Source organism: Pelophylax lessonae, assembly GCF_965119305.1.
Source record: "Pelophylax lessonae genome assembly, chromosome: 12".
NCBI classification, from domain to species: Eukaryota; Metazoa; Chordata; class Amphibia; order Anura; family Ranidae; genus Pelophylax; species Pelophylax lessonae.
Genome location: NC_138779.1, coordinates 179,494,669 through 179,516,940, shown reverse-complemented (window position 1 = coordinate 179,516,940; position 22,272 = coordinate 179,494,669). Strand labels below are relative to the sequence as shown.

The following is a 22,272-nucleotide window of genomic DNA, read 5'->3' as shown; positions in this document are numbered from 1 at the left end:
TCCTGTTGAGAGCGGACTCTCACTCAGCCTTGTTGGGGGATTTGGAGATCACTGTCAGGAATCTACAAGAGTTTGGTTGGAACATCAATCTCATGAAATGCAGGCTGACTCCTGTCCTGAGACTGGAGTATCTGAGCTTGACTCTGGATTCAGCCTCGGCAAAGGTTTTTTCTCCCCCCGGACAAGCTACAAAAGTTGCAGGGGGCGATTCGGTTGTTGCTGGACAACAATCTGTCCTCTATGCGAGTTTGCATGCAGGCCTTGGGTCTGATGGTCTCGCCCTTCGGGGTGGTTCCCTTTTGCTCTGTTCTACACAAGACCGTTGCAAAGGGAGATTCTGGTCAAGTGGAACAAGGACCCAAAGTCCTTGGATTCTATGATTCGGTTGAGCCTCAACACAATGTCTGCTCTGTTGTGCTGGATTCAGTCTACAGCTCTGTGCCCTGCCAAGTCCTTCCTTCCATTGTTTTGGACAGTAGTAACCACGGACGCCAGCCTTTCGGGTTGGGGCGGGGTGCTGGGGAAGTTCTGTGCCAAGGGAACCCGGACGATGGAACAGTCAAGACTTCCGATAAGTTTTTGGAGCTCAGAGCATTAAAGCTATGTCTGCGTCATTGGATGACTCGTCTGCAAGATTTTCCGGTTCGGATTCAATCAGACAATGCCACGGCTGTGGGTTACATCAATCACCAGGGGGGCACCCCAAGAGTGTCTTGGCAGCCAAGGAGGTGGCCTGGGCAGAAAGCTTTGTTCCAGCCCTCTGTGTTGGATCAAGGGGAGTGGTCCCTACACCCGGAGGTGTTCATCTCCTGTGTGTTCAGTGTGGGGACTCCCAAGGTCGATCTCTTTGCTTCTCGCCTCTACAAGAAGGTTCAAAGGTTCGTAGTCAGGTCTCGAGATCCTCTGGACCTCCGACGCCACAGACGCACTGGTGGCTCCTTGGGGTCGGTATCACCTGATTTATGCATTTTCCCCATTTAAACTTCTGCCGCAGCTTCTACGCAGGATAGAGTTGGAAAGCATTCCGGTCATTCTGGTGACTCAGGACTGGTCTCCCCCCGGTCTTGGTACGCGGACCTAATAAGGCTGGTCGCTGATACTCCTTGGAGAATTCCTCTCAGGGAAGATCTGATGTCTCAAGGCCCGATCGTCCAGCCTGCTTTACAGTCGCTGGCTTTAACGGCATGGCAGTTTTCTGACTCTGTGATTCCTACACTCTTGAAGACTAGAAAGTCGACTTCCAGGAAGATTTATCATCGTACGTGGAAGTCCTACATCTCATGGTGTGAATCACTGAAGGTGCATCCTCGCTTTTTTTTCTATAGCTAGGATGTTGGCCTTTATGCAGAAAGGAGTTGAACAGCGGTTGGCTTTGGGCACAATCAAAGGCTAAGTCTCGGCTTTGGCTATATATTTTCAAGGCCCATTAGCTACGCATGCATTGATTTGTACTTTCGTCCAGGGAGTGCGCCATATGGCTCCTCCAAGATGATCTCCACTGGCTCCATGCAATCTGGTGTTATCAGTTCTTCAAAGGCCTTCTTTTGAAAAACTTCAGGAGATTTCTCTGCCTTTGTTGTCTTTGTTCTCCATAAGGTGGTTTCTGATTTTCATTTGAATGAAGACATTGTGTTGCCTTCACTCTGTCCTAAGCCCATGCATCCTAAGAAATATGCTTTGCATTCTTTGGATGTGGTTCGGGCAATCGGGGTTTACTTGGAGGCAACCAAATCTTTTCTAAAGTCAGATGCTCTTTTTGTCCTTTCTGATGGACCTTGTAAGGGATTGGCTGCGTCTGCTGCGACTATTTCCAGATGGATCAGGCAGACTGTGGTACAGGCTTATTCACTGAAGGGTCAGGTTCCTCCTTTCCCTGTGAAGGCGCATTCTACGAGAGAGCGGAGTGCCTTTTTGGGCTTTTCGCCATCGAGCGTCGGTGCTGCAAGTGTGCAAGGCGGTAACTTGGTCGTCTGTGCATACTTTTACAAAATTCTGCAAAGTAGACGAGTTGGCTTCCACAGATGCTTTTTTTGGCCGCAAGCTTTTGCAGGCTGCAGTTTGAAATAGAACTCTTTCTTTAGTTTCTCTGAGGGTGTAATTTTGTTCTGGGAGAGCTCCGGTTGTTCCGGGTTGAGCTCCTTGATACTTGATTGGCTAAGTTTAGCCTTTGGGGGACTTACGTTGTTTTTTTGCGTTGTCTTCCCACCCCTCATAATTATACTGCTTTGGGACATACCTACTAGTAATGAAGATGGAGCTGCGTCTGTTGATGAACGATAGAGAAAACTAGATTTTTGTAAGAACTTACCGTAAAATCCTTTTCTCTGAAGTTCATCGACAGACGCAGCACCCGCCCCTCTACTTCTGAGTGTATGGGTTTTTTTGTCTTCTAAACACTGCTTGCAACTAAACTGATTGATAGCAGAGTGTGAGGGGTTATGCCTGCAGGGACAGCCCCCATAGGTGTGGTTAAGCCTTTTGCCTGCCTAGTGCCTATTCCTGATGGGAGGAGCATAACCCTATTAGTAATGAAAATGGAGCTGCGTCTGTCGATGACGTAAAGGATTTTACGGTAAGTTCTTACAAAAATCCATTTTTTTTTTTTATAATAAAAAAATAAATAAAAGAAGTTCGGCCTCTTCCTCCTCTCCTCCCTCTGCTTCCAGGCAAGGCTTCACTGCCAGGTTCCCTTACCGTCAATAGCGGCGGCATTGGAAACATCGGCTGTGGTGCCGACATTGCTGGATTTCAGGACCGGTAATTGTCCTAATATTAAAAGTCAGCAACTTCAGTATGTGTAGCTGCTGACTTTTAATTTCTGGAGGGGGAGGCCAGAACACCGCTTTAAGTAGGCTTGCAAAAATGAACCTAAAGGAAAAAGGCTGCATATGGGTAATGAAAAGTTTGAGGGCAGAAGGAGGGAAATAGGTTTAAGGTTAATAGGTGGTAAAAAACAAAAACAACTAGCTTTGAGTTAGGAAAGCCTTTGACCTGCATTTTCAAAGCTACATCAAAATCCATCATAACAGTATTGCTACATTGTATGTATGAATGATGAATGTAAGCGCTTTTGCTCTCCTAAAAGTGGACCTTGCACAAAATTGTGAGGTGTGCTTGTTGCGTACTGACCCACCCTTGTCAAAATGCCACTGCAGTTGTGGAGAATGGTCAGAAAACATAATTGCCTTACATTTGGATTCTGCGCTGGAGGGTGATTTCAAGATCCTGGCGATATCCTGGAAGCAATGAGTATCTTAAATCTTGGGAGAGGAAGCGCCATCACAGTGCAGGGTCATCTTCCCATGAGATTTGCTATCCTCCTCCTTCCCAGGATCTCACCAGAAGGATCATGACATTACTTTTGCTTAGGCGCCATGGAAGTCAGGTTTACGGTAAGAGTAATTTATTTTCTTAAATCCTTTATTTTTGTATTTACTTCAGGTCTCCTCGACATGGGCATTTATCTGCATACATCAGGTTCCAGCGGCAAGAATCAGAAGATCCGATGCATGTGAATAGTGGTGGCTGCTCAGACTGTACAAAGTAATGACAGGCTGACAGTTGCTGTCCCTGTTCTCATGTAGCCACACACCACAGGGTTATCTGCGGTTTGAGGCGCATGTCCAAGCCTGGATGCGGTCAGATGCAGCTGCCGGTGTTAACATGTATCTCCCATTCCGGGTGCAAGAATCCACTGATTCTTGCCGCTGGAATCCTGTGTATGCGGGTAATTGTCCATGTGAAGGAGGCCTAACACTCACAGAAAGGTTGAACACGATGGAGCTGTGTCTTTTTTTTTTTTTTTTTTTTTTTTTTTTTTTTTTTTAACCTGATCTATTATGTATGTAACTATAATGCTACATTTTGACAAGGGGTGTTGGGCCGGTATATAATAAACAGACCTTGCTGTTCATTTACCTAGGATCCACTATGGGGATTCCCACAAAACCGAGCAGGAATTCTGCTGTCAAACTGGCATCCCACACTTACAAGAGTGGGCTGGGAAGGGGGTGTGCAATTGTTGGCTGAATGAAGTTCGCCTACGGTCTTTGCAGTTTTTTATAAACCCAAGGGTCCACAAGTAGTTTATGCACACTAAAATCTACCCGTCTAAAATATGAAACTAATCAGCACGCAACCATTTGGATCATTGTAAGAACGTGGATGAACATACTTCTTACAGGTTCAGGGTTGCCTCTCTTAGGAAAATGGTTTATTATTCGCATTACCTTTGGTCTTTTGTGACTGTGGTAAACCAGATTTTGTATATAATGCCTGTTTTACATATGTACTTAAAGGAAATACATAGTCTTTATGTATGTTCTTGCTTCAATGATTGAATAATAAAGGCATAGACCAGCTTGTTGCAAAAATGTAATAAATCCACCCACAATTAGGAAAACAAATTGCATTTATTAAATTTTTGCATTGACGTTATGGGGCTAGAGGAAATAAACAATGGACTGAAGTGTGGTCATATCAAAGCACGTATGTTCCATTAATGTGTGTCAGTCTTTCTGCCATGGTGGCAGATGGGATTTGTAGTCTATGAATGGATGACACAGCTGGGCAGAAGTCTGCCTGAATTCAAGCCAGAACTGCAGGGAGAAGCACTCTGGGATTTAGGAAAGTTGGGAGGGGGTATTTGGGAATAGAGCGTTGGGAATGGCGCCATCTTTCAAGTTGCACTCTAAATATAGCTGTAACATGAAACGTGGTCTTACAGGTGGACTAAGCCTATGAATATGTTCTTAAATATGGATAGTTAAATATTATTATGTCCTTACATATCAATTTATTTTGCTGTAGGGTCATAAATTACGCGAGACTCTGACTCCAGTCTTGAATCTCCTGACTGAAAGTTCACGGGTCCATCGTGAGACACGGAAGTTCCTCCGCGCAAAGGTAAGCAATTAAGTTTCAGGCTTCTAGTTTAGTCAGTATTGATTAAAGTGCTTCTAAATTTTTATATAACCTGGGCAATGCGTGTAATTGCTTGAAAACTAATGCTGTTCTCCACTATTTTATATACAGTATAAATCTTTCTTCCTCCAGGTTTTACCTCCACTGAGGGATGTAAAGAACCGTCCAGAAGTGGGGAACACGCTACGCAACAAGTTGGTCCGTCTGATGACACACGTAGACACGGATGTAAAGCACTGTGCTGCTGAATTCCTTTTTGTCCTTTGTAAGGAAAATGGTAAGTGATCTATCAAAAGCCAAAAATCAATGTCATTTTCAGCTGAGCAGGAAGCTTACTTATATGCTTGCCATCAGCATTGCCACTACATTGCCCCTGCAGATCTTTCTTCTTCCTCTGGTGGGCACCTTTGATGCCAAATGTATTATTCTGGATCAAGACCCAAACTAGCTTTGATCCGTACACATGATGGTATCGGCACCTGTCCCTTTTTAAAGTGGAAATTATGGCAGAAGAAAAAAGAACTGCAGTGGCCTGGGTAGTGGTAATGTTTATGGCAGGGATTTTAGTAAGCTGGTGATGGGTGTTAAAGTGAAACCTGCAAGTGATTGTCACCAGAAAAGAACACTATATATTTTTTTATGAATTTAATTGTACTTTAATCGTTCCTTTTTTATAGTGCTCTCCTCCCCAGACAATAATTTTTTTTTTTTACTGTATTGTAGATGCACAAGCTGGGAAAAAAATTTGCAGAATTTGACATTTCTGAGTTCTTCTCTTTCCGGCTGCTTTCTGCTGCTCCATCCACAGCCACTACATCAGATGTAGTTGACAGCTGAGGCTGTATGCAGGAAAACTGCTCCAAAACACAGCCTCATCAAATGTAAACAAGGAGCTGAGATTGTGGTTGGAAATATCTTTCCTGCACACAGCCCATGACAAATTCTAATCTTAGCTAAGCATGTATTCAGAGCGCAGTTCCTGATCACAACTTCAGCAAATGTACACAAGATAGCTGAGGCTATGATCCAGAGCAGGTCTCCTGCACCCAAACTTGACTGTCCTTTTACTTTGCCTGAAGATGTGCAGAAGAGCAGCTCCCCATCACACTCTCAGCTCATTTACATTTGCTGAAGCTGTGATTGGGAGAAGTTTTCCTATTCACCGCCTCAGGCAAAGTAAGGCCCCTTTCACATTGACAAACTGATGGGGTCACCTGTCAGTTTTTCAGGTGGACCTGATTGGACCATCCATAGCACTCTATGGAGTAGTGGATACACCCACCGGCATCTGGACCACCCAAAACAGACGGATGGGGATCCGTTCCCCATCCACCTAGCGGATCAGGTGACAGTTGGATGGAAACGGATAGGCGATCTGTTTTCATCCAACAGCCCCATAGAGAAGAGTGGTCTGTGTCTGCTCTGCATAGCGGACACGGACCTGTTATCCGCCTGCTCAGCAGGGATCAGTGGACAGATTCCCTGCTGAGCAGGCTAATCTGCTTGACGGAGATTGCTCCGTCTGAAAGGGGCCTAAAATGACAGCTGAGCCTGTGTTTAGAGAGCTGATCATATGTTCAGCAGATGTAAATAAAGAAAGCTGAGGTTGAACAGTTTCCTGAATACAGGCTCAGCTGTCCTTTCACTTTGCCTGAGGCTGTGTGCAAGAGAGTTGCTCCTGATAAGTCTCAGCTCAGCTAAAGCCTAGTACAGGTATACCCAAACTATGGCCCTCCAGTTGTTCAGGAACTACAATTCCCATCATGCCTAGTCATGTATGTGAATGTCAGAGTTTTACAATGCCTCATGGGATGTGTAGTTCTGCAAAAGCTGCAGGGCCGTAGTTTGGGAATCCCTGGCCTAGTACATACGATCAGAAAACTGTACAATAAATTATCGCTTTCGAAGCAAGCGTACGTTAATCTGATCATTGGTACACCCCTTTCCAGAGCTGATCGCGACAGTTCATCCAAAATTATCCGAAGGGACTAACACAAAAACTTTCTCCGTACAATTTTCTTTTAGTCAGTACAATTTTGTCCAAAAATACAATGAAATACCTTACCATCACTTCTGTATTTTTTTTTTTTTTCTGCCGGACGAGAATTTTTTTTAACTTTTAGGTAACCTCCTCATTTTCAATATAGAGACTATTGTTATCAGTGCCTTACAGTGCCTCACAAAAGTGTAATAGGTAGTCAGGAAATTAGATGTGTAATTTATGTCCCTAGAACACCGGACAGTGCTCCCTGCATGTTGGGCGTCTGTATGTGGCCAGGCTGTGTAAAAGTCTTGCACATGTGGTATAGCCATACTCAGAAGGAGTAGCAGAATGTATTTTGGGGTGTAATGTTTGCTATGTACATGCTATATGTTAGAAATATCTTATAAATTGACAACTTTGTAAAAAAAAATTGGGCTTTTTGTCTTACCGTAAAATCCTTTTCTATGATGATGATCATTGACGGACACAGCTCCAGAATCGTCTTAACCATTGGGTTATGCTGCCCCCTACAGGAGTAGGACAGGCAGGAAAAAACTTTACCATGCCTATAGGGCAGTCCCATGGGATATACTCCCACACTCTGCTATAGGTATTCAGTTGTGTTGCAAGCAGTGTCAGAAGAAAAATACCCCAACTCAATAGAGGGGTGTGTGCTGTGTCTGTCCATGAACATCAGAGAAAAGGGTTTTACAGTAGGACAAAAATTTAGTTTTCTCTTTCGTTTATTGACGGACACAGCTTCAGAATCTTCTTAACCATTGTGACGTCCCAAAGCAGTGTTAAACATGAGGGGTGGGAAAAAACACAGCATAACACAATTCCCAAAAGGCTTAACCTAGCTAACCAGGTAACATGGAGCTCAACCAGGAACAACTGAAGCTCACCTGAAAACAATACACACTCAAGGAGGACCAGGTCTTCTTAAACAGCGGCCTGCAAAACCTTTCAGTCAAAAGCAGCATTTGCAAATTCTAGTACATCCACTTTAAAACATTTTGTGAAAGTGTGCACAGACGACCAGGTGGCGGCCTTGCAAACCTGTATCACTGACACCTGATGGCGGAAAGCCCAAGAGGCTCTAAGTGCCCACGTAAAGAGCCCCTTAACAGGGAACAGAGGAACCCAACCCTTGATGGAATAGGCCTGCACCACCGTCTGTCTTGTCCATCTGGAAATGGTCACGGGAGATGTAACCAACCCCTTGCAAGGTCCATCCGTAAAGACAAACAGGCTGATTTCCTAAACGACTCGGTTGCCGCAAGGTACACCCTGATTTAAGCTGAAACTGGCATTTTCAGTCTGACTTCGAGGGTGATTTCACAAACATCTGTATGGGTTCCTGCACAGATGTCTAATGAAATCGTCCTCCGAAATCACCAAAAGTAGTGCAGAAACTACTTTAGGGAATCAGTGCGGCGCTAAAAAGTCGACGTCTCACTGATTCGGACGGTGCCATTGTTAGCAATTGGCTCAGATTTGACATGTCAAATAGCATGTCAAATTGGACCAATGTGAACATGGGCAAAATGTCTACTTTCCAAAACAAGGGGATTTTGGGGGTCTTTGGGCGGTACTGTCCTGGCTTTAGTGTCTTAAGATAGGCCATCGGTACATTAGGTGTGATCAATTTTTAATGATTGGCACCATAGCTTGTAGACTCTATAACCTTCCCAAAGACCAAATAAAATACACTGATTTGGGTTATCTTTACCAAAGAAATGTGGTAGTATAACTTTTTGGCCAAAATTTATGAAGAAAAATTTCAAATTTGCTAAAGTTTATAACCGAAACGGAAAAAAAATGCTTTATTTTTATTTATAGCGCAAAAAAATAAAAAACCCAGTGGTGATTAACCACTTTACCACCGGAGCATTTTGCTGTCTTACGTCTGGGCCACTTTTTGCGATTCGGCGCTGTGCAACTTTAACTGACAATTGCGCGGTCGTGCGACGCGGTACCCAAACGAAATTTACGTCCTTTTTTTCCCACAAACAGAGCTTTCTTTTGGTGGTGTTTGATCACCTGTGCGATTTTTACTTTTTGCGCTATAAACAAAAAAAGAGCGTTTATTTTGAAAAAATAACAATATTTTTAACATTTTTTTTATATGAAATTCCCCCCAAAAAAGATGTAAAAAACAATTTTTTTTTAAATTTTTGGCCAATTTGTTTTCTGCTACCTATGTTTGGTAAAAAAAAATCGCAATAAGCGTATTTTGATTGGTTTGCGCAAAAGTTATTGCGTTTACTAACTAAGGGAAAGATTTCTGTCATTTTTGGTGTTTTTTTTTTTTTTTAACGAGTAATGGCGGCGATCTGCGATTTTTTTTTTTTTTTTTTTTTTTTTTTTTTTTTGCGGGACTGCGACATTGCGGCGGACAGATCGGACCCTTGACTGACATTTTTGACACTTTTTTGGGGGTACCAGTGACATTACTGCAGTAATCAGTGCTATATATATGCACTGTTACTGTAAAAATGACACTGGCAGGGAAGGGGTTCATTTTATTGGAGAGGGAGGGGTTAATGTATGCCTGGTGCTTACTAACGTGTGTGGGGGGAGGTGACTGAGTGAGCCACGGACAGATCGGATGTTCAGCTATGCTGAACCCTGCAATCTGTCACTGCCTGTCACTTAGGACATCCGCCCGCTCTGTTTACACAGGCGGGCGGATCTCCAAACTGGATTCCCCGACGATCGGGGCAGAGCAGCCGCGATCGCCGCCGCTCCTCCCCTGGCCCGACTCCCGCTGTGAATGAAAACAGCGGGAGCGTGCCTCCGGCGGCGCGTGAGCGCCGCCTACAGGGGGAGGAGTCTAGCGACGTAGGTCTACGTCGCTAGACGATAACGAGCCACTGTGCCGCAGTAGCAGCACAGTGGCTAGTGGTAAAGAGGTTAAATACCACTAAAACAAAGCTTTATTTGTGTGAAAAAGGACACAAATTTCATATGGGTACAGCGTTGCATGACTGAGTCATTGCCATTCAGATTGGGAGAGCACTGAAAGCTGAAAATTGGCCTGTTAGGAAGAGGGGTATAAGTGCCCAGTGTGCAAGTGGTTAAAGTGTACCTAATATTCGTTCTCATTAAAGTTTGCCATTTACTGTGTGGACCATTACTAACCTGTAGTAAAAAAAAAAACACTTGGATATTGGATAAACATTAACCATAAAGTTCCAACGTTCTACCTTCTTTACTGGCAAGCCATCCAGAGTTCTCTGGAGTTCATCAGACTGACTATGCAGATGCTAACTTTTTAAATGATAGGCATCCCTCAATCCCTTATATACCAGTGCTATGGATCCTTTCAATAGTTCCTGGCATTGTAGGATGATGGTGGAGGAATGCCAAAAGTCTAAGTTTCAGAGTAAGCATTTGAACTTGGCATATGGACACTGTACAAACAACTCTGCAAATGTATACCTTTACACATACAGATACTCCTGCAGGGCCCTTTTGTAACCTGTGAGTCAGTCTGTGCTGCCCATAGCAGGCAGGTCCATTCTTCCTTTTCATATTCTCCCCAATGGCAAAATTACAATTGGAAACCGACTGCTATGAGCAATAGGTGCACATTTCATCACCTCATCGTAAACGTTTACCTTGCAATTGTATGGCAAATTGGCTTTTTCATTTGTGACTGATATTCCTCTCTTTGCACCCAGTGTCTAGATTTGTGAAATACACGGGATATGGGAATGCTGCTGGCTTGCTTGCTGCCAGGGGGCTGCTGGCAGGTGGACGTGGAGAAGGTCGATACTCTGAAGATGAAGACACAGATACAGAAGAGTACAGAGAAGCTAAAGCTAAGTAAGTGTAGTATCCCATAATTCTAAAATTGTTTAAAAGAGAAGTTTGAGATTTGAAAAAGAAAAAAACATGTATACTCACCTAAGTGGATGCAGCATCGACCCAATGCTTTATGGTTTAATGTTGAAAAATGTAACGTAATGCACTTGGGTGCCAGAAACCAGAAAGCAAGCTACTCATTAGGGGGGGAACCTGTGGGTGAGTCTAGGATGGAAAAGGACCTGGGGGTAGTGGTAGACAACAGGCTTGGCAGTGGCATGCAATGCCAAGCCGCTGCAAGCAAAGCCAACAGAATACTAGCATGTATAAAAAAGGGGATTAACTCCAGAAATAAAGAGATTATTCTCCCACTCTACAAGACTCTGGTCCGGCCACATCTGGAGTATGCTGTCCAGTTCTTGGCACCGGTCCTCAGGAAGGATGTGCTGGAACTGGAGAGAGTCCAGAGAAGGGCAACAAAAATAATTAGGGGAATGGAGGACATCAGCTATGAGGAAAGACTACAAGCACTGGACCTATTCTCTCTGGAGAAGAGACGATTGAGGGGGGATATGATATCAATGTACAAATACTGTACTGGCGACCCTAGCATATGGAAAAACCTATTCAGAGAAAGGAAATACAATAAGACACGTGGCCACTCACTAAAACTAGAGGAAAGGCTGTTTAACCTTAAAATACGCAGGTGGTTCTTCACTGTAAGAGCGGTAAGGATGTGGAATTCTCTTCTGCAAGCAGTCGTATCAGCAGGGAGCATTGATAGTTTCAAAAAACTATTAGATGGGCACCTTAAAGACCACAACATACAGGGGTATACAATGTACGGTTAACAGCAAACACACACATCATAGGTTGAACTGGATGGACTGATGTGATGTCTTTTTTCAACCTCACTAACTATGTAACTCTGTAATGCTGCATCTGTCCCTTGATAGCTCTGCAATGAGAACTGAGTGATCAAACACCACTGATCACTCAGTTGTCTCCCTCCGCTCTGAGCAGAGAGCCGTAACTCTCCCCTCCAGTGCTCACTGTGGAGTGCTGGGCTGTGGAGGAGGCAGGAGGGGCTGGCTCAGGCTCTCGGCTGATCGCTGAGAGGCTGAGCCAGGTGCCAGTTCAGGCATCTGAGTGGATCCTGACCATATGGTCAGGATCTTTCCCAAGCCTGGACCGGCTAAAAACGGGTCTGCACTCCTGTGATCCATAGTAGACATATGGCCAAAAACATTTTGGCCATACTTCTTTTGAAATAAGAACTGGTTTTCTGCAACCAGATGCAAATTTTCATTCTCCAGTCACAATTTTCCCAGTCGGAGTCTGTTCAGTGGCTATACAGGCATTTCTTATTTCATTATTAAATGAGTCCCAGTCTGCCTGAGTCCCATACAGGAAGTACAACGTAATGAGCAATCTCCATGTATATACAATAATCTATCATGCTAAACCAGAAATAAAGCGTGTAAAACAAATCTTTGTTATTTATTGAATTTGTACAGCATTAATCCGGTGACAGGACGTGTGGAGGAGAAACAGCCCAATCCCATGGATGGCATGACGGAGGAGCAGAAGGAGTATGAGGCCATGAAACTGGTCAGCATGTTTGACAAGTTATCGAGGTCAGTTGCTTTATATTTTTTCAAACTCCAGTTATTTATGGTAGTATACAAAGAAGCCACTAGATGGATGTTCTCTGTTCTATAGAGCTAAAAAGTGACCCTATTTGCTGGCCAGATATCTACTACAAATCTTGTAGTGGTCCGTAGTCTGGAGAACCCTGAATTAGAAAATAAACAGTGGTGACAGGGTCTCTTTAGGGCAGAACGGAGCCCTAGATAAGGTAGCAGCTTTGGTCCTTCAACTCTTCAGTTGACATGGATATATTAAGGCTTACCTATAGGTGCTATAAATATCTCCTAAACTTGCACCGTTTAGGAGATATTTACAGTGCATGCAGCCGATGACGTCATTGGCGCATGCGCTCTGAAGAAACGGCCGCCCGTGCCGTTTCTTCAGAGCCCTGTTCCATCACTGGCGGCTCCTGCGCGCATGCACAGGAGTGACGTCACGCGGCTCCGGCCAGTAATACTGACGGAGTCCGCAGACCCGGAAGAAGACGGGTGAACGTGGATGCCGCCAGTAGCAGGGACAACGCGGGCTTCGTTGGAGGTAAGTGTCACATAATGTGCTAGTATGCGATGCATACTAGCACTTAATGCATTTGCTTTGCAGGGAAGAAAAAAATAAATTTTTTTGAGGAGTTTACTTCTTCTTTAAAGCAGTATTAAACCTAAAGGCAAACCTGCATTTCTCTTTCGTTCATTGACCGACACAGCTCCTAATGACCCATGACCATTGGTTATACTCCCCCCCCCCCCCCCCCCCCTACAGGAGTAGGACACTAGGCAGAAAGAATCTGGCTACGCCTATGGGCGGTGCCAGGGGGATACTCGCTTTTCTCTGCTATAGTTTTTTCTGCCTAGTCAGGAGTCAGGACCTAGTTCCTTGCTGGGATCTCTGGTCCTGGCAATTTTTTTTTCTTTTTCAAAATTTTTCTCCTGGTTTTTTCCTGTGAGATCTGCAGGAAACTGCCGGACTGAGCGACGGCTATATAATCTAGCTCAAGTGGTCACCCCAGTCTGGCAGCGAGTGTTTGCAGACCTCAGCACCTCGCTAGGTCGGCCGCGACATAACCCCACCGGATGGGGGCTGGCCTGCGAGTTAAACCCCTCACTAGGTCTCATACGACCAGGTCTCGGCCCGAGTCACAGCGTTCCGCCTGGCTGACAGCCCCCCCCTCCCCATTTCGAAAGGAGAGGAGGTTCTGTCTGGAGCGGTGCCTTTCTGGTTCCTGGTATGTTGAGTAGCTGTCCCCCCCTCTCCCCCTGGAGGGTTTTGGGGTGGATGTGGGCCCTTCCTTGGGATGGTGAGACCCCCTAGGCTCCCCTCCTTCCCGTCAGGCACCCCCTTCATCTGGCCCCCCATCCTACCCCCCCCCCCCCACTCCAATTATGTTGGGGCTGTGTGGGTGGTCTGGTCCACCTCCTGTGGTGGGGCAGGGCACTATGCTGGCGATGGGCCACACCAACAGCAACCAGACAATCGGCTGTGTGGGGGGGGTTGTACCTGGTGGGGGCTCCTGCCAGGGTCTCCCATCCTGCCTGGGCCTGTCCTTGAGGTCTAGGGACCTCCTGGGTCCCTGGGAGCCTTGTGGGGCACCATGTTGGTGTAGCATGTCTGTTTCTATGCACGGCGGCCATTTTGCAATGGTTTGTCAGTGAAAATAGTGGCGGCCGTGACAGTGGAGCCCTGTGGGTGGCGTTTTCGGCGGTTGGAGCCCCTCTCCTACCCCCTGGTGCTGACTCCTGGATCTTTTCACTTCCTGATCGCCGCACGTGGAGTTCAGATTATCCTGGTGGCTGCAGGTGCCTGTTTCTGCTGGGTGGTGAGTCTGGTGGGGTTCTCTCCCTCTCTGCTGAGGATCGCTTGGTGCTTGTGCCTGGTGACTGGGTAGTGCTGCCAGTGCGGTGGGGGTTGTCCCTTTGCAGTGTTTTACAATTTTTGTAGGGTCCCCTTGGTGTCTCATGGAGTCTTTGGAACACCTCTCCCCACCTGATCCCTTCTCTGAGGCTGCGGGGCCCTCCGGGTCCCAACCATCCATCGATGCACTGACGGCGGTCCTGGTGTCCTTTGTGTCCCGGGTGGAGATGGCTATAGGGTGACTGGCTAGCAAAAAGCGCCCCCCGCCTTCCCCTGCCTCATCTGTCTCATCAGATCCTGAATCTTAATCAGCTGCCATGGACCTGGGTCCACATCTGCAACCGTGCACGAAAAGGTGATGGTGGAAGCACTGATTGTATCTGTGCATGAGACCTTGAAGATGGAGGACGCAGCTGTGACGGGAGGCAAAGGTTCCCATTGGCACTCACAAGCCATCTAGAGCGGCAAAGGTGTTTTCTTTCCCCGCCTATTTTGACAGAATTGTTTCTAAATTGTGGGGACGACCAAATCGTCCCCCTGGGGTCCCTAAGCGATTTACTAGGCGTTACCCCTATGAGTAGTCCCTTATTAAGAAGTGGACTGTTTCAACGGTGGTGGATCCTCCGGTTTCCAGATTGAACAAGGCAGCAATGATTCCGGTTGAAGAGTCCCTGGCCTTTAAGGATCCGGCCGACAGGAAGACTGAGGGTGTGGCCCACAATATGGTACACTCTGGCTGGTTCGGCTCTGAGGCACCTTTGCCCTGGTGTCGCAAACTGACCGAGTGGGCAAAGCTTTTACGCTGTGACCTGGAGGGAGAACCGCTCCCCCCTGCCTTTGCTGAGCTGGTGGACCAGCTTGTCCAGGGGCTGCAGTTTATCTGTGATGCCTCTTTGGATGCCGGTACCCTAGTGGATCGGCTCTGTTTAGGCAGTGGTCCTTCAGGTCTGTGGACCAGACTTCTAATAAAGCCTTGACTGATCTCCCCTTTCAAGGGGATCGCCTGTTTGGGGCTACTCTGAATGACATTATTGAAGGTCTCACAGGGGGAAAGAGTACTTTTTTCTTTTTCAGGCTACTAAGGGCAAGGAACCTCGTCGTAGACGTGGGCCCTCCCTTCTCGGCTAATATGTTTTTTTCCTGCCTCGGGGTACACTGACAAGGGCTCAAAGCCTTTCAGGGCCTCCTCCGGAGGATCCAAACGAGCCTGGTCTAGCAAGCCGAGAGCGGACTTCTCCAGACTCATGGAAAAAAGGCTTGTTCAGCATGAAGGTGCGCCCTCACCCACATCGGGGTGGGGGGTGTCTTTGCTGGTTTTCTGGACCTGTGGACTTCCTTGTACAAGACAAGTGGGTCCACAAAGTCATTCAGTCCAGCTACAAGACCTGGGGTGATCAATCAAGGGGTGATTGTCCTGGTTTGAAACATTTTCAGGATTTTTACTCAAACCTGTTCCCAGGAAGGAAGGCAAGGTGCGTCCAATCCTGGACCTCAAGGCGCTGAACTTCTTTGTGCGGGTGCAGAAGTTCAGGATGGAGTCCATTCGCAAGGTGGTGGCATCCCTGCATATCAGGGGGATTTTCCTGCCACTATCGACATCAAGGATGCTTACCGTCACATTCCAATATGTGCTGGTCACTGGCGCTTCCTCCGCTTTGCCATGGGACTGAGGAGCATTATCAGTTTGTGGTGTTACCCTTTGGTCTCGCCTATGCTCCTCGGGTCTTCACAAAAGTGTTAGCCCCGGTGTTAGCATTGCTACGCCAACAGGGGATTGCAGTACTGGGCTACTTGGATGACCTCCTTCTGCGAGCGGAGTCACCTACTGCTCTGGTGGAAAACCTGGAAATCACCATACGAATTCTGAGAGAGTTCGGGTGGATTCTGAATTTGTAGAAGTCTGCTCTGATTCCATCCACAAAGCTGTACTATCTGGGTCTGACTCTGGACTCGGCCTTAGCCAGAGTGCTCCTTCCTCTGGACAAACTCCAGAAATTGCAAGCTGCAATTTGTCTCCTGATGTCCAGCAGATGGTAATTCCCTCCGGACTTGCATGCGGGTGCTTGGCCTGATGGTGTCTACCTAAAAGGCGGTTCTGTTTGCACAGTTCCATACGAGGTCCCCATAAGAGTCCAGACAACCGATCAATGTCTTGGAACTCCGCGCAATCAGACTGTGCCTGGACCATTGGACAGATCGTCTTCAGGGATGTCCAGTCCACATTCAATCGGACAATGCCATGGCCGTGGCTTATGTTAATCACCCAGGAGGCACAAAAAGTTTCCTGGAGGTAGCCGGCATTCTAAGGTGGGCAGAACGGCCCATTCCAGCCCTATCTCCCGTAACATTCCTGGGGTGAAAACTGGCAGGCGGATTACCTCAGTCGTCAGGTGTTGGACCAAGGGGAGTGGTCCCTTCATCAGGGGCTGTTTATCAGTCGTGTCTCCGGTGGGGCATCCCCAAGGTTGATCTGTTGGCATCTCGGCTCAACAGAAAGGTGCAGGGGTTTGTTCCTCTGGCGGGTGCCGCAGACACCCAGGTGCCCCGTGGGGTCAGTATTGTCTGATTTACGCCTTCCTTCCTCTCAAGCTTCTGCCAAGACTTTTATGCAGGATCGAGGCAGAAGGGATTTGGGTCATCTTAGTGGGTCTGGACTGGCTTTGCCGGGCTTGGTACACCGATCTAGTGCGGCTGGTCACCGACTTTCCTTGTAAGCTTTCTCTCAGGGAGGATCTGCTGTCCCAAGGACCAATCTTCCATCCTGCTTTACAGTCACTGGCTTTGACAGCTTGGCTGTTTGAACACCAGGTGCTGATTGATAGAGGTTAGAGATGAGGATCTGAGTCTGTGATTCTAACGCTGTTAAAAACTAGGAAATGTACTTCTAGGAAGATCTACCATCGTACGTGGAAGACGTACATTGCATGGTGTGAGTCTCATGAGATTAATCCTCGCTCCTTCTCGGTGGCTCGTGTTCTGACCTTCCTTCAACAGGGGGGTCGAACAGAAATTGGGCTTGAGTACCATCAAGGGCCAGTTGTTGGCTTTGGCGGTCTTCTTCCAATGACCCTTGGCCACACAGTCAGGTGTGCGTGCCTTTCTTCAAGGGGTCCGGCATTTGGTTCCTTCATTGTGCTCTCCGTTGCCACCTTGGGACCTCAATTTGGTGCTTTTGGTCCTGCAGAAGCCTCCCTTTGAGAATCTTTCAGAGATTCCCTTGTTTACCTGTCTCAGAAGGTGGCCTTCTTTTGTGGCTATCACCTCTGTGTGCAGAGTGTCGGAACTGGGGGCGTTATCCTGTCGTTCACCTTACTTGGTGATTCACAGAGATAAGGCGGTTCTTTGTCCCTGTCCGTCATTCCTCCCAAAGGTTGTCTCTGGTTTTCATTTGAATGAAGACATTGTGTTGCCTTCCCTGTGTCCCAGGCCAAAACATCCAAAGGAAATTGCCTTGCATGCCTTGGATGTGGTCTTGGCAATAAGGGTGTACCTGGCAGCTATGGAGTTTTTTAGGAAGTCAGACTACCTATTTGTGGTCACGGATGGGTCTAGGAAAGGGTTGTCCTCTTCCTCTGCGACCATTTACAGATGGATCAGACAGACGGTTATTCAGGTCTATTCTATCAGGGGCCAAGTTCCTCCTTTCCCTGTCAATGCACACTCTAGTCGAGCACTTCGTGCCTCCTGGGCCTACCGTCATTAGGCATCGGTGACGCAAGTTTGCAAGGCGGCCATCTGGTCGTTGGTGCACACTTTCACAAAGTTCTATAAAGTGGATGTTTTGGCATCTGCGGATGCTTCTTTTGGCCACAAGGTTTTGCAGGCTGCTGTTTAGGGGGGACCTGGTCCTCTTTGAGGAGGGTGTATTGTATTTTTCATGTCGGTCCTAGTTGTTTTTGGTTGAGCTCCTGTTGCCTGGTTGGCTACTGTTTAGCCTTGGGGATTTTTTTGCTGTTCCCACCCCTCCTGTTTAACACTGTTTTGAGACATCCTATTGGTCATGAAGATCAGGAGCTGTGTCCGTCAATGAAAGAGTATATGGGATTTTTGACTTACCATAAAATCCATATCTCTGATGTTCATTGACGGACACAGTACCCACCCCTCTTTGGAGTTGTAATTCTTCTGACACTGTTTGTAGCAAAACTGAGTAACTATAGCAGAGAAAGGGAGTATACCCTCTCGGACTGCCAATAGGCTTAGCCAGATTCTTTTTCTGCCAAGAGTCCTACTTCTGTAGGGGGCAGTATAACAAATGGTCATGAAGATCAAGAGCTGTGTCCGTCAATGAACATCAGAGAAATGGATTTTACAATAAGTCAAAAATCTCATTTTTATTGCAGCCTACTAATTCTTAGTTGTGATGGCTGCACTAGTTTTCTTCTTTAAGCTTTCTTTCCACCTGGTGATCCTGCCAGCAAGTTTGTTTTTGGAAGAACAAGCTCTCCTGTTCATGTAGCAGTTACAGGGTTGAGACAAACCATTTACCACTGACAATGGTGTTTTACAATGGTAAGCTTTTATTTATGTAAAACCTTTATCCTAAAGGAAAAACTGTTGCAATAACTGCTTTTAAAGTTTTTATTGGAGTTTGGCTTTAATTTGTTAGTGTATATAAATCTGCTAGTACATCTAAAACTCCCCTCCCCCCCCCAGGATTAACAATGCTGCTGTCCAAAAGTTGCTCTCTTGCTCCTGCCGCCAGAGTGGAGGCACTCTAATGCAGGAGGTGTATTACTGGCCAGATCACCAGGGTAAAACAAAAAAGCCTATAGAAAAAATAGCCACCTAATGATTTGTAAGCTTCAATATACAAAATTTTTGGGCTTAATATCGCTTTAAAAAGGTAGTAAAACCTAACTCGCACTATTCTTAAAACCATTTCCTTTCCTCTCCTCCTACCTATTCTGCATACCCTGTATGAAAAAGATCTGTGTACTTACCTTTTTTTAATCTGGTCACATGATCCTGCAGCTCCGGCTCCTCTGTGTAAGGGAGTACTCGACAATGGCTGTGACATCACCCATTGGCTTCTAGATCCCAGCCATTATCTCCGCTCCCTTTTCTCACTGACACAGGGGAGGCGGAGCTGCACGATTACGCAACCAGACCATATTAAAAAAAGGTAAGTATACTGATCCTTTTAATACAGAAGATAGCTAGGAGGAGGAGGGAGGAAATATTTTTAAGAATAGTTAACCTTTTCTTCAGAGGCGTAACTAGAACCTTCAGGGCCCCGGTGCAAGAAACCACAAAGGTCCTCCCGGACCCCTGGCCGGGGCCCTTCCCTTCAAGCCTGGGGCTCTTCCCACTGATCCTGGGGCCCTTTACTTTCATTGCGGGGCCCTTTATTACGGTCCCGCAGTGGGACCCTTTCACAAGTTCTGCAGTGGGCCCCCTTCCTGCCATCTTGGGGCCTCCCCATGGTGGTGGAATGCCAGGGCCCGGTCGCAAGTGTGACCTTTGCAATCCGGGAAATTCACCCACTGGTCTCAGTAGTTTTTATTTTTTGGTATTTTAATTGTATTATTTTTTATCATTTTATTTTATTTTTTACAATGTCACTGACTATGACTGTCCATTCAGAAAAGGAAGGCGCTGGTAAATTACATATTTGCCGACCCCGTCCTGGTTCTCTATTGTGACACATCCCCTGCAGCAGCTGGCAGGAGAGGGGAGGGAGCTCAGTGGGGGGGGGGGGGGGGGGTAGGGAAGCACACAGGGGCCCAGAGACAGCTGGATAGGAGGAGTGGCGGGGGCAGCATACAGAGGAACCAACCTCCTCCATTTTCCTCCTGCAGCTACAGGAGGAAAAAGGAGGACAGTGATTTCTCTACATGCTGCCCACGCTACCCCTCCTATCCAGGTGTACAGGGGAGCCACAAAGGCCCCCTGGAGCATGGGGCCCGGTTGCAATTGCAACCTCTGCAACCCCTGTAGTTACGCCCCTGCTTTTCTTTCACTCTTAGGCCTCTTTGACACGATCTGACTCAGTGTTTTTCAACTCCGGTCCTCAGGGCACACTAACAGGCCAGATTTTAAGTATTACCTTAGGGAGATGCAGACTAGAATACTGCAAACACCAAGCAGAAAATTATGTCACCTGTGATGTACTTTAGTTTTCTTGTAAACCTGGCCTGTTAGTGTGCCCTGAGGACCGGAGTTGAGAAACCCTGATCTGACTGATCAGGTCCGCCTGTCCGTTTTTTCAGGCGGACCTAATCAGGCCACCCATTCTCCTCTATTGGTCTGGTCATGAAGGAGGTCAAGTGGTTAATCAAAACTGTTTTGTTTGTTTTCTGGAGTAGGGAACAGATCATCCAACCAATGGGAGTAACGTCTGATGGGAGGCTGGAACCTCTAGATGAGTCTGCTCAGAGGATGCTACAGCAACAGGAGTCGTCTGACCTGGAGACCGACTCGGACTAAACTACCTAAGCTGGAGGGGAGCACAGTCCTGAATCCGAGCCAAGCAGAGGTCACGTCGGAGCAACAACAGTTATTCAGACACCATAAACCACAAGGGATATTAAACCTAGCTTACTGTAGATGTATCTCTGAGTCCTCTGCTGTAGGATGGTCACTGGGACACTTGTAGTGTAACACGTTCCTTCTAGAGACTTCAGCTGCTTAGGACAAGATGTGAAACTCCAGCTGCTGCAAGGCCCAGACTTGGAGTCCTAGGTGCTCTCCTTGGGGTGTCTCTTTTTGGATTGAAGGTGGTTTTATAATCTGCAGAAGTCCAAGGAAGCAAGCATAAAGCACACTCTAACCACTGGAGGGCACTGTTACAGCACACACTGCTTCCTTTGTACACTGCCTCCAAAGGATGGGGTGAATGTTCCCCGTAGGGTTTATCTGCTCGCTGTGCAAGTTGAACGTTTTGGTTGTCAAATGGCTGCAGTACAGATTTTTATACCGCAACCGCAGCACTTTCTGATGAATGACATAGTAGAAAGGCATTATTTTCAATCTTTTGAAAGCAGTTGTGTTTCCAATCTTTACTACTGTGCCCACAAACTTGCCCTCCAGTATCATTTACAGCTACAGATGAGTAAATGGGTAGACAAAGCATGCAAATACCTATATGAATCAGAAATTAAACTGCTTTTACTTGCCCCCTAGACAAAAACAAGCATTTAATCCTTGCAGTGTGGGCATAGACTCACTGCAAGGAGTAAATGCTTGTCTGTCTAGGGGAAAGGTAAAAGCACCACTTTTACTTACCTGATCCTCCACTCCTCTATGGTCAGGCAATGGACTGTTCCTTGGTGTCATTTACATCCAATGCAGTGCTATGCTCCCTGCATCATACTTGATGATGTCAGAGACATCTGATCACTGGATTGTGGGGAAGAAATGGCTGCAGAGAACACTCTAACAGTGTGGAGGTGCAGGTAAGTAAAGCTGCCTTACTTAGTCCAGCTAAACATGAATGAGTAGTTTAACCCTTCAACACTTTTATTTTTCTCATTGTTCAGCTTCAAAACTGCACCCTTTAGGCACAAGAAAGTAAATAATCTTGCAGTAAGCCTCCAGCACCCCCCCTCAAGATAATGCTTACCTTCCTCTCTCATGAAGCCTCCTCTTTAAAGGATAAGTTCACCTTTCCCAACATGTTTCCCAACATGTTACAGCCATATTTAAGGTGTAACATTTAACATGTTCAGCATCTGCCTCTTCTCCCCCTTGTGACATCGGGCCAGGGATTATCTCCATGCACCTGCCGTCACTATTCAGAGTGTGACAATGCAGGGCTCTGCCTACATGTCCGCGTCATTGATTTACAGATCCATGTTAATCAATGAACTATAAATATCATCAGTCTTTGCAGCTTGTAGTTCTCTGACTGTGGGTGTAATGCCAGGCTCCTGCAGACTGTCTGTGTAGCTGTCTGCCCATACCTCCTATACAGGCAGGCAATTACTGGATGACAGGAAGCTCAATGGACTATCTAGAGTGCTCATCCAGTAATTGCCTGCCTCTATAGAAGGTATGGGCAGACAGCTACACAGACAGTCTGCAGGAGCCTGGCATTACACCCACAGTCTTTTGAT

At 46.6% G+C, this 22,272-nt stretch overlaps 1 protein-coding gene across 2 annotated transcripts in view; it reads left to right on the top strand.

Annotated features, from left to right (window-relative positions):
• The window catches only part of RIC8A (RIC8 guanine nucleotide exchange factor A), a 133,686-nt gene extending 112,298 nt beyond the window's left edge, over window positions 1-21,388 (top strand). The window contains exons 6-10 of one of the 2 annotated variants that reach the window (XM_082273222.1): window positions 4,810-4,905; window positions 5,056-5,200; window positions 10,594-10,738; window positions 12,235-12,354; window positions 20,521-21,388. In XM_082273222.1, the coding sequence (XP_082129348.1) occupies window positions 4,810-4,905; window positions 5,056-5,200; window positions 10,594-10,738; window positions 12,235-12,354; window positions 20,521-20,644 (630 nt within the window). In that variant the 3' untranslated portion in view covers window positions 20,645-21,388. The remainder of the gene's footprint in view (window positions 1-4,809; window positions 4,906-5,055; window positions 5,201-10,593; window positions 10,739-12,234; window positions 12,355-20,520) is intronic. The other variant, XM_082273223.1, reaches the window with a different exon arrangement.
• Window positions 21,389-22,272: the final 884 nt, after the last annotated feature.